Below are 12,677 nucleotides of genomic sequence, written 5' to 3'. Positions count from 1 at the left end.
CAGAGGAGGTGATGGTAAAGTTAGTACCAGCGCAGGATGCAGGCATCAGAAGAGGTGATGGTGAAATCAGTACCAGCACAGGATGCAGAGGAGGTGATGGTAAAGTCAGTACCAGTGCAGGATGCAGAGGAGGTGATGGTGAAATCAGTACCAGCGCAGGATGCAGAGGAGGTGATGGTAAAGTCAGTACCAGCGCAGGATGCAGAGGAGGTGATGGTAAAGTCAGTACCAGCGCAGGATGCAGAGGAGGTGATGGTGAAATCAGTACCAGCGCAGGATGCAGAGGAGGTGATGGTAAAGTCAGTACCAGCGCAGGATACAGGGGGAAGGCCCTGTGGGTCAGAGGAGGCATCAGAGGGGGTGATGGTAAAGTCAGTACCACATGGTGAGAACCAACCTGGAGTTGCCTGAGATCTGGAGTTGATAGGAGTGTGGGACCAGAGGGGGCTCACCTGGTGGTCTTGAGTGTGCTGGGAGTTGGGACAGTTGAAGTCCAGCATATTTAGCTGGGAGATGGTTGAAGACCCTGGTGGTCAGCTTCTTAAACAGTGTGCTGGGCTGAGTCAGCTTGGGACAAGTTCTGGGCTGGTCAGTCCCTCCTGGGCCAGAGTGTTGTACTCCACAATTCTTCTGGAAAGAGTGTGGGTGGGAAGGAGGATTTACAGCACTCTGCTGACTTCCTTCCCTGCTCATCATCGGATTTTTCTCCCTGGGCTTTGCAATTTTCCTTCCCCATTTGAAGAGGTCGCTCCTGGTGCAGAGCCCTGGCTGGTGTTCCCATGGATGCGGGCTTGCCTGTGCCTCTGTTTGAGCTCCTGTCTCGACTTCCACAGCTTATGGGCTCCTTGGGGGCAGGGGCAATGTGCTCCATTTTGTATTTGCTGCCTTCTGTGTGGTGGCTGGCACCTTTTCTATGACCAAATCAGAGTGTAGCTTAAAGATAGGAATTGTCAAACAAGATTGGTGTCTTTCCCACTAATCCCCAGGGGCTGAGAAATTTCCGATTTGACAACTCTGGGTTTATCTTCGGAAGGCTGAAGATCTGCTCAGATGGACCTGCTATTTTGGGATACAAGGCCAAGTGAATAAGATGGCCTTGACTTCCATAAAGAATTGAAAAACAAGTTCAAGAAAAGACAAATAATGCCAAATCATCTAAGTTAAAGAATAAGAAAAAAAAATGTGGTGTGTGTGTGTGTGTGTGTGTGTGTGTTGGGGATACAACCCAGGGCCTCAGACATACAAAGCAAACCCTCTATGCTGAGCTACACCTCAGTCCTCAAAAAATAAATTTCAACACACAATTGCTTGGCAAAGTTGGCAAACTCACCGACCCTATTCCCCACACCTCGGTAATTCCAACAGAATAATGGTGGCTGTAGTCCCTTTGCCATCTGCAATCACACTGCAAAAGATGAAAGGACGTGTACCTGCAAGGAGAACTACACCGGGGATGGATTTACCTGCCGTGGTAACATCTACCAGGTAACACAAGACATGTCTCCACAAAGTAAACTCTACTTCCCTGGGTATGCTGAGAACCCAGGCTGCACAGGGAGGTGCAAGAGTTTTGTAAAATGGAAAGCTCTATGAAAATGTGACAGGAGCCCAGCACAGTGGTGCACACCTGTAATCCCAGCAGCTTGGGAGGCTAAGGCAGCAGGATCTCAAATTCAAAGCCAGCCTCAGCAACAGCGAGGTGCTAAGCAACTCAGCACAAAATAGGGCTGGGGATGTGATTCAGTGCCTAAGTGCCCCTGAATTCAGTCCCAGGTACCAAAAGAAAAAAATGTGACAGGGTTTTTTTTATATATGTAACTTGGCAATGAAAAAAGTTGAGTCTACCTCCAATTCACTTGACCTGGGAAAGAGCACGGTGCTGGTTAAGATTAGCCAACAGTTCTGGAGCCAAAAACCTGGGTCTGAATTCACATCTGCAGGATAGCAACATTGCAACTCTGAGCATAGTGTATCACTTTTGTGTATCAAAGATAAAAGGAAATAATGATGGTACCAGCGCTTTCCAGTTGTTATAAGAATTAAATACAATGATGTGCACACGAGACACAGCATGGTAACTCAAAAGGGTCACCATGACATGGATGGCTCTGTGTGTTTCTTTGTGTGTCCCCACCCATGCACCTGTACCAGACCTAGAGAATGAGACAGGACCATACATGCTGGCTTCTACCTGGCTGATCAAACAAACATTCATGCAAATTGAGAAGCCAAGTCTGCCATAAATGTTTAACTGATGTTTTTAAATATTTCAACTATATTTGAAACATTTTTGTAAATATATGAGCATTATTTTTAAATTTTTCTCAAAGTTCAGTTGCTTTTTGGAAATGGTTGAATATTCCTTTGACAAATCAGACATTGATTTTAGAAAGGTTTGGGGACAACAGTGTGTCCATATGGTCATTCTGAACTTCAGCTGTAAGCCCACATAAGAGGCTCCAAAGAGAGCCATTGGCACAGGTTCCCAGCAGAGGGGATAGCGGATACTTGCAACCTGAGAAAAATCATCCCACAACAACTCTGTGTTATTTCTGTATGTGAGTCACAGGCCTAAAGCAAAATCCCATGTCTTTGTTTGCAGGAGCTTCCCAAGAACCCAAAAACCTCCCAGTATTTCTTCCAGGTTCAGGTAAGAATGTGCCGAGTTGGGGCGGGGCTGGGGTGTGGCTCAGTGATAGGGTGCTCGCCTAGCAAGCGCCAGGCCCTGGGTTCCACCCCAGCACTACAAAAGAAAGAAATTTAATTATGGAAGTTGGATCTCAAGCCAGATACAAGATAAAGTTGTAGCCATCAGTTGGTGGAGGTGGAAGAAAATCTCAGACCCTGGATTTCTGGGATAGGCCCTGTTTGTCATTTGTGAGCTGCATCTCTTGGGCCTCAGGTGAGCAGCATGTAAGAAAGGGATGAACGCTCACAGACACATTCTACACGGAAGAATGCAGCACCAATATGTGGCACGGGGACACCTCGTGCACAGTGATCTCTTAAAATCATAATGGAGGGCTGGGGTTGTGGCTCAGTGGTAGAGTGCTCGCCTCACATGCATAAGGCACTGGGTTCGATCCTCAGCACCTCATAAAAATAAAATGAAAGTATTGTGTTCACCTACAACTAAATATATATTTTTTTAAAAAGATCATAATGGAGCTGACAATTTCTAATCACCTGGTGACATCATAGCCATTGTGATGTCATAAGGTGACATCATAGCCATTGACAATGGTGATGTCATAGCCATTTGGTGTCACATAGTGACATCATAGACATTGTCTATAGTGATGTCACAGCCATTGTGATATCATAGGGTGGCATCATAGCCATTGTGATGTGTAGCGTGACACATCACTCAAATGTTTGCAGTGATGCTGGTGTGAACAAACATGGGTTGGCATGTGTGTTTGTGTCTTGGTTTTTCACAAGTGTTTAAAAATAGAAAAATTCTTATAACAAACGAATGTAAGGTAGAAAATAGTTGTGTGCACCCAGGCAAATTGGTACATTTTAAATTGCATTATTACAAAAGAGTCCAAAAAACTTTTATAGAGTTTAAATGTAAATGTAAAAAGTAGAAAAGTTGCAGTCAGTGAACTTATTATTGAAGAAAAAACCTTTTTATATATTTAGCATGGCCTGAGTTCAGTATGTCCTCACTGTCACCGTCACTCCCCAACCAATGACCACCCAGGACAATTTCCTTCTCCTGCAAGCTCCGTTCAGGTGCCCAAGGGAGTGACCACTGGTTTTCCTTGATGTCACAGTGTCACTGGACCTTTTCTGTGTGTAGACATTACTTCAGCTCCCCACAATGCGCAGCCGGTCCCCTGCTATAAGCGTCAGGAGCCAGGAGCTGGGCTGCACCCAGCGCCCAGGTGTGCAGGCGGCTGCGCCACCTCCTCTGTGCTGTTCACACCGAGGCAGTGCATTTCTCAAAAGTGTCCAGTAGTTCAGTGACACATGACTGTATATGAAAAAGTACAGTCACAGCAGTGGAGAAGAGAAAGGACCAGGGCAACTGGTGAACACTTTAGGTGAAAATATGAAGTCTGAGGTCTTCTGCACATTGTACGTCTGAACAAATTCCAGACACACTGAAGAATAAAACCACTAAAAACTAGAAGAAAACAGTTAACTGAGGCAACACTATTATGTTAGAATTGCAAGAAGATGAGTACAACATTGAATCATCTTGTTTTTTATGTTTGTATGATTATCCCAATTATGAAAAATATTGACATGGAAAGAGATGCTAGAAAAGAAAATCTGAAAGTAATAGGTCTTGCTTCTAGCTGGTAGGTCATTATTTTTATACTCTTTAATGAGCATGTGTTGATTTTATCACTGGAAAAAAGTAAATGTGATCTTGATGGCAGAGGATCCGGGCTGAACTAGAATCCAAGACTCAGTCTCGGGTCTCTCCATTCGGTCTTCCCTCCACTCTGCCAGCACCCACTCTCTCTGGTCTTTGTTTGAACCCTGCCGATGTCGTGTCAGGAGGAATTCTCTTACCTTATTGGGGCTCCACTTTCCCCCGACAGATGCATGTCATTCGAGAGCTGGCTGGGCCTGGGCCCTTCACTCTGTTTGTACCTTTGTCTACAGCCTTTGACAAGGAACCCCGGGTAAGCGTGCGGCTGTGGGCGGGTAGGGGAGGTTCGGGGCTAGAATGTGCTTTGAGGACCTTGCACTGGGACCAACAGTAGTGACCTTTCTGGTCAGGAGACCTAGGACCAGGTGGAGTAGAACAGCAATAGAAGGGACTGTTTCTCAGCATAGGGACCCCTGTCGAGAGAAGCAAGGACATTTGTGATACAGAGCAGAAAGCTGGAGAAAATTAACAAGTCTCCGTGATCTGAACCTCTACCAGAAGGAAAGAAGGAAGGAAGGGAGGGAGGAAGGGAGGTTGGTTCTCTTTGAGGAGCAGGTGGTGGGGCTCTGGAGGTAACCATGTGGTGAGGTGCTGGCCAGAGGCCCACGAGGCCCCTCCACTCTGTGAGTCCACAGTGAGGCCCAGAAGGCACCTGGCCTCTTCCTGCCTCCTGCCTGAACGGCCTCTGCCTGTGGGCCTGACACCCACTGCCCAGAGTCTGGGAGGGAGGAGATGTGGGGAATCATGGAGGAGAGCAGGGCAGAAGACAAGCTGCAGCAAAAGGCCTGCCTCTGGCCCGAGCCCTCTGACCTTCTATGACAGATTAAAGACTGGGACAAACAGGGCCTCATGCCCCAGATTCTTCGCTATCATGTGGTCGCCTGCCAGCGGCTGCTGCTGGAGAACCTGAAGTTGGCCCCCAATGCCACTTCCCTCCAAGGAGAGCAGATTGTCATCTCCGTCTCTCAGGTAAGAGCGTCCGCCTGTCCTCCCCAAGGCCTCTCCCCCTCCTCCTTTTCCTTACAGTCAACCAGCGATGGCGACAGCTAACCCACGGTGGGTGGCTTCCACACACAGACGCTGTTCTAAGTAGTTTATAAGTACTAACTCATTTAACTCTCAAAACAGCACCACTCTATAAAATATTATCATTAGCCTCAATTTCTAAATAAGGAAACTGAGCTCAGACAGGTTCAAGTAACTTGCCCAAGGTCACGCAGCAAGGAAAAATCACTGAGCTGAAATTCAAACTCAGAAGGCGAGAAGCCCCAGGCAGGCAAAGAGGAAAAGAAATAAGGATAATGTAGAAAAAAAAAAGTATTAAAAAGAAGTGAATTCTGAACTACTTGTGTATTTCATATTTCAGAATTACCTGTCTGTTTTGTTTGATTATATATTATTTGCTATTGGTTTCTCCAGATGGAAATTACATTCCCATCTTGGTTTCTTTTTATAATCCTAATTTTAAAATGTGTTCAAGTAACTTGACCTTTGGACTCTGCTCCTGATGATTTGACATGTTAGAGAAGCGTTCTGTGAGAAGCTGTTTTGTGTGTATCTCTCTTTGTGCATCTTTTTTTTTCTTTTCTGGTTGATTTCAGGATACAGTGTACTTAAACAAAAAGGCCAAGATCATATCCAGCGATATCATCACCACTAATGGAATCGTCCATATCATAGACAAATTACTGTCTCCCCAAAACTTGCTTATCACCCCCAGAGACGCCTCCGGAAAGATTCTGGTAGGTGAACTTGCCATCAGGTCCCTGGCACAGGTGATTCAATACGCCGCCATCTCCGTGCTGACTCAGCATCTCTTTGAAACGGTTCAGCTGTGCTGCTTCAATCTCAAACTATCATTAAAAGTCTAGTAACAATTATTCTTAGGAGATAAAAACAAGTAAATGTCTGTTTTAAATCAATACATGGATTTTAGAAGTTTTTATTTAGTGTCTGCAAGGGCAAATAATTAAGTATGTAGGAGACAGATGATAGATGTTAGATATCACTAAACTAAATCTGGAGTAAAACTCCTTCTCAGTGGACATAAAAAAAAAAACACTTTAACTCTTATTTTTATTTATTAATATCAACCTGGGTCCTTCATTGCAGACCAAATAATCTACTTCTTAAGATACTAGGTACAGCTAGACATGGGGGTACATGCCTATAATCCCAGCAGCTTGGGAGACTGAGGCAGGAGGATCACAAATTTGAGGCTAGTCTCAGCAATTTACTGAGACCCTGAGCAACGTAGTGAGACCCTGTCTCAAAAATAAATAAATAAATAAAAGGGCTGGAGATGTAGCTCAGTGGTTAGGCACCCCTGAGTTTAATACCTGGTATCAAAAAAAAAAAAATAGGTCCATCACCAAATTTCTTGGAAGTCTGAAGCCTAATTTGCATGCTGGGCAGTGGGAACCAGCCTAGGGCTACTCTAGCTTTAAGAGCTTTTTAAATTTCAGTCTCTCCTCCAAGGACATTGGAGACTGGACAGCAAATGCCCCCACCTTCAGAAGGTCCCATGTCCCTGCTCACAGCCATTACCATCCCACATTATTCCTTTCCACCAAGTTTTGCCTGGTGCTTCTGCTAGGTGGACCCTGTTTTATCTTTGGGGCTCTAGCTGCAAGGGAGTCTGGTGAAATGCAAGGATTAGCCCTCCAGCCTCTAAGATGCAGAAAGGCCTGGGCAGAAGAGAGCAGCAAGGGGCGCTGATGAGCCCACGCAGTCCCACGCCCACCCACCCTACACATTCCAACCAGCTGTGGTTAAAGCACCTTCTGAACAGTATGCCTGAAACTTCCATGTCCTGTTCTTGTCTTTGCAGCAAAATCTTACAACAGTGGCAGCAACCCACGGCTACAACAGATTTATGAAGCTAATACAGGTAAACACCCGGGGGGCAGATGTCTCAGGAGAAACCGCCTAAAGTTGTTTTGCATCTCAGTTGCTGTTTAGGTCACAGCTGTTGACGCCTCTAATTGGGGACACCTAATTTTCTGGAGTGCAAAGTCGCTCTCTGCCACTCTACTCCCAAAATGTTGTATGGTTTGTTGAGCTATGTGACCATAGTTTGGCGGGGTTAGACTTTGGGGTACTTGTGGCTGGGGATGGGGAGGAAGGCAGGATGTTCTAGGTGGTCCACATCTGGGATCACCAACTGCACCGTACAAATGGGGAGGCTGAGCTGGAGATCTGGGGGGTCAGGTGGGGGGCATGCCAGGAGGCAGTTGGAAACTGAATTTAAAATCACAATTTTCAAACTTCAGAAACCGTTCCCAAATTTTTTGTAGACCCTTCTTGTTCAAATGAAAGATCACGGAGGAGAATTGGGGACCCCAAAGGGCTCCGAGAACTCTGTTGTCCCTCATAGCACAATTTATACATCTCAGAATTATTCCAGTGGTTTCCCCCAAAAGATCTGAGTCTCAGGCTCACAAGGGTGCTTGATAGAAATGGGGATTTCAAGACATTCAAAATGAAAAATCTCCAAAGATATTATAGGAAAGCCCCTACCCACGCCTAAAACTTATAGCCACCCTCCCCTGTTCACCAGGGTCTGGTTGAACACAGACTTTTATGGAAAGTTAGAAAACCTCTCTGGGGCTCCATAAAATAAAATGATAAAGCCTATCTCATGGTGTTGCTAGAAAAATTAAAAATAAAAATAAAAAAATGTCCATGGTGCACCTACGTTGTAGAAGGCTCTCAAAATGATTCCTCCACATTCATCTCCCAATTTCTTCTTGGGACGTATATGATCTAGGAATCTTATAAATGTGTGGGATTATCTCACTGTCCTATAGAGGTTTTGCTTTTTAAATGGAATATGAGAAAAAAGTTTAGCTGGTCCTTCAGAAATTAAGATGTTTGGGCAAAAGTTGTGTCAAAAAAAAAAAAGATGTTCACTAAATTATAAGTTTATTTTCCTATTCATGAAAGCCTAGAATTTGACTTTCTGACTTGCTTTGTAAGGAAATGTGGGTCAGAATAGTTGGGATTTCATAAGCCCATAGTTTCTGTCTGTGTCACTCTTGAGCCATGTGGAGTCCTGGTAGGCATCGGTGCAGCTCAGACAGGACTGTTCAGAGAGGTCCTCCTCCTGTGTGGCAGGGCCTGGTTGCACAGCACGTGCTCATACCAGTGAGGGGTTGACTCCCTGTGTTTCAGGATTCAGACTTGATGAGTGTCATCACTGACCCCATTCACACCCCTGTCACTCTCTTCTGGCCCACGGACCAAGCCCTGCAAGCCCTGGCCCCTGAACAACAGAATTTCCTATTCAACCAAGTCAACAAGGAGAAGCTGAAGGAGTACTTGAAGTTCCATGTGATCCGAGATTCCAGGGTACAGTTGTCTCCCACTTACCCATATTTTCACTTTCCTGAGTTTCAGTTACCCAAAGTCAACCATCATCTCAACATATTAAGTGGAAATTTCCAGAAGTAAACAATTCATGTTTTAAATTGGGCATCATTCTTGGTAACATTATGGAACCCCTCATCATCCTGCTTCATCCTGCCTGAGCTGTGAATCATTCCTTTGTACAGTGTATCCATGCTATATATGCTACCTGCCCGTTAGTCACCAAGTAACCATCTTGGTCATCAGAGCAGCTTTTGCATAATTGTAGTGCTTATGTTCAGGTGACCCTTATTTTATTTAATAATGGTCCCAAAGCACAGGAGTAGTGCTGCTGAGTGTTTTACTACAACATATTATTATAATTATTTTATTAATAGTTGTTAATCTCTTAGTATGCCTAATTTATAAATTGAACTTTCTCGTAGGTACCTATGTTTTGAAGAAAACAAAGTGCATGTAGGGTTTAGTACTTCCCATGGCTTCTGGCATCCCCTGGGGGTCTTGGAGGGTGTCCCCACATATAAAGGGGGACTACTGCATTTGTTAAATGCAGGAGAGACTGCAGGAATGTCCCCAGGGATGATAAAGTCCAGTACTGAGGTAGTGCTGTCCAGGAACTACTGGTGTGTCCCAGGCTCCGTGATGGGAGGGAGACCTCACCTCCCTGACCCTCGGTGTCCTCCCCTGACCCACTCCAGTTAGTTGCATCCTGAAGTACACCACCCATGGTTCTTCCTTGGACCTGTCATTATTTTGATCTTTTTTGAGCAGGGGATGGGGGGCATGAATTTTAAATTTTAACCAATACCAAGGAGCTTCTTTCCTTTCTTGGATTGCAAACCAGCCTTTCCCCTGCCGGATGCACATGGCAGAATGGCTGCTGACAACATGTCCCTGGGTTTTCCAAATGGGTTCTTTCTCTATCCCAATTCCAAAATGTCTGGCAAGCAACTAGCTAGTCTTTGGAGTTTTGTTGTTGTTGTTGTTTTGTTTTCTTTTCTTTTCTTTTGGGGGGGTTGTTTGTTTTGTTTTGTTGGTTTGTTCGAGGGTTTTTTTGTAGTTTTTTGTTTTTGTTTTTTGTTTTTGTACTGGGGATTAAACTCAGGGGCACTTAAGCACTGAGCCACATCCCCAGCCTTTTTTTGTATTTTGTTTAGAGACAGGGTCTCACTGAGTTGCTTAGGGTCTTGCTAAGTTGCTGAGGCTGGCTTTGAACTCACAATCCTCCTGACTCAGCCTCCCAAGCCACTGGGTTACAGGCGTGCTAGTCTTGATATAATCAGCCATTGATCCCTGAACCAATAAGAGAAGCCAGATCCATAGGAACATAGCAGCCTCAGCCAGGACTCCTGTTTCTCGCCAGGGCTGAGCCGTCCACTCCAAGAAGGCGAAATGCCCTGACCTTGGTCTATTCACAACATCTGGAGTACGTTCCTAGGACTGTGTAGCGAGTCACCGTAGATGGGATGGCTTGGAACAGCAGTTATTCCCTCCAAATTTCAGAGGCCAGATGTGTGCAGGAGAGGTGCTAGCGGGGTCCTTCCTTCTGAGGGTGCAGGGGAGAGCAGTGCCGAGCTCCCCGCCTGGGTCCTAGTGGTTCCTGGCACTCCCTGGTGTTCCTGGCCAGAGCCCATGTCCCTCCGATCTCTGCCTCCATCTCACAAGGCCGTCCCCTCCCTGTGTGTCTGTATCTTCAGACAGCATTCTCCTCTCCTCTCTTCTGCTCACCTCCCCACCCGTGTTGGACTGAGCCCACCCTGTTCCAGAATCACCTCATCTGACCTAATCCCACCTGCAATAACCCTGATTGCAAATAAGATGACATCGTGAGGTCCTAGGGACCAAGACTTCCACGTGACCTTCTGAGGGGTGTAGCACAGCCCGTAATGGCACCCGAAGCCCTTTCCCAGCCTAACCCAAGACAGTCCCTCAGCCTTTCATTGGCCTCATACACCCAGAGGGCATCTTCCCGGACCCCCAAGCATACCCGTGGGGCAGCCGGGGCTGGCCGCAGTCACATCACTGTCATCTTAAATCCGAAATTATTTGAACTTGTGCAAAAACTTTTGCACCTGAATTTAGCTTATCGGCAAAGCTCCTTCCTGCCCTTCAGCAGCCCAAAGGCAGGCATTCATGTGGCACTTTTCTCCCTCAGATTTCAGCTGCAGACCTGCCCCGGAGGGCCTGGAATACCCTGCAAGGTTCGGAGCTCAGTGTCAAGTGTGGAACTGACCGTGACATCGTGAGTGTCATCCCCAGGGGCTAGAAATCCGTTCACAGCCAGCCTCGCTCCAGCCACCTCCCTGTGAGATGCCTGTCTCTTCCCTGCACAGGCAGCAAGCTCCTTGGTGCATTCAGGAGTCCTTTCCCTGGGAGGGCAAGGTGGATACAAGAGACCTGGTCAGTCCTGGCCAGCCCGGCCCTCGTGGCTGGTGGCAGGAAGCCCCCTACCTGGAGGACAGCAGATTCCAATTGCTTTTTTTTTTTTAATTCTCCCATAAGCAGGAAGATGCACTACTATTCCTGTCCCTTCCTTCCCAGCCTCCCTGCGGCCTCACCTCTAGCCCTCTGATAGAGGTCAAGGCCAGCCTGGGCTGTACTCCCTACATCAGCCAACAGAGAGAAGGTCTGCCATTTTTACCCACCCAGGCTACTTCCTGAAAAATTCTACCTTCTGTAATTCCATATAATGCCTAGATCTGATAGGATTAAACTGCATGTAAAGGGAAACAAAAAAATAACAGTGGAGAGCTGGGGTTGAGGCTCAGGGGTAGAGCGCTTGCCTAGCATGTGCGAGGCATTGGGTTTGATTTTCAGCACCTCATATAAATAAATAAATAAGATCCATCAACAACTAATAATTTTTTTTAAATGACAGTGGATTAAATATATAAGAATGTATTCTCTTGTAAAAGAAATCTGGAGGTAGCCAATCCAGAGCTAGTGGGAGAGGTCTTTTTCTTTCTCCCCTCCAGCTCGTAGTTCTGGCTCTAAGTCACCTCAAGGTCCAACATGGCTGCTGGATCTCCAGCAACTGTGTCCACTTCCCAGGAAGGAGGAAGGGAAAAAGAGATGCATCTCCCAGTTGAGTTGATTCCTTTTCAGGACCTTTTCAACACGTTCCATCCTGCTTACATCTTATGGCCCGAGTCTGTTTGGCATTTGAATTGCAATTGCATTAACATTTATAACTGAGTTTGAGAAACGTTAGCATCTTTTCACTCCAGTTTTTGGAAGAGTATCTCAGTGTCCTTACACTCCGAAGGTATCCATCCGATCTCCAAAGTGGACACCCATCCAGAAGGACAGGACCTGAAAGCAGACTGGCTCAGGACTGACCCCAAGGCACACTCCAAGGCATAAGCAGATTCCTTGTCAGGCCCCTGACCGGCTGCTCTGCAGAGACAGACAGAGAGACAAAGAGAGAAAGAGAGAAAGGGAGAGAGAGTGAGCAGCCGCAGCAGCTCCCCGTGGAGCATGACCTTTTACAGGCCAGAATCGTGGCCGCCCATTAGGGGCGGGTTTAGCCCTGGTGACTGGCTTCACCTGATTTTGCAGAAGGCAAGTAACTGTTTCTTGAGAACAGAGAAGAGCAGCTGTTTATCTCTCAAGGAGAGAACAGAGACCAGCAAGTGGCTGTCTCTTGAGAATAAGAACAGTATTCATATAGTGGGGGTGGGGGAGGAAGTTGGCAGTAGTTATGCCAACAAGAACACCCCCACTTGCTTGGTGGGCTGCTATTGCTTTCAGAGCACTTTGCGATATTGACCCGTGATAATAGCACAACCTTATGGATTGGGAATCATTAACCTTTATTTGGTGTAAAAAAAAAAAAAGAAAACAAAAAACTGAACCTCAGAGAAGCTTAGTGATTTGGCCATGGTCACACAGCACAGGAGTACATAGCTCTAACCACAGTTTT

General features: G+C 46.2%; 1 protein-coding gene across 1 annotated transcript in view; it reads left to right on the top strand.

The window, feature by feature from the left end:
• Stab2 (stabilin 2) overlaps nucleotides 1–12,677 on the top strand; it is a 154,639-nt gene that overhangs the window by 113,865 nt on the left and 28,097 nt on the right. Inside the window, exons 45-52 of the mRNA XM_026398214.2 lie at nucleotides 1,366–1,485; nucleotides 2,603–2,650; nucleotides 4,557–4,640; nucleotides 5,210–5,356; nucleotides 5,989–6,129; nucleotides 7,218–7,277; nucleotides 8,561–8,737; nucleotides 10,911–10,997. Of these exons, the coding sequence (XP_026253999.2) occupies nucleotides 1,366–1,485; nucleotides 2,603–2,650; nucleotides 4,557–4,640; nucleotides 5,210–5,356; nucleotides 5,989–6,129; nucleotides 7,218–7,277; nucleotides 8,561–8,737; nucleotides 10,911–10,997 (864 nt within the window). The remainder of the gene's footprint in view (nucleotides 1–1,365; nucleotides 1,486–2,602; nucleotides 2,651–4,556; nucleotides 4,641–5,209; nucleotides 5,357–5,988; nucleotides 6,130–7,217; nucleotides 7,278–8,560; nucleotides 8,738–10,910; nucleotides 10,998–12,677) is intronic.

The sequence above is a fragment of the Urocitellus parryii genome, chromosome 5 (genome assembly GCF_045843805.1).
Source record: "Urocitellus parryii isolate mUroPar1 chromosome 5, mUroPar1.hap1, whole genome shotgun sequence".
NCBI classification, from domain to species: Eukaryota; Metazoa; Chordata; class Mammalia; order Rodentia; family Sciuridae; genus Urocitellus; species Urocitellus parryii.
Note: the sequence above shows the minus strand (reverse complement) of the source record. Positions and strands in the feature narration are given on the sequence as shown.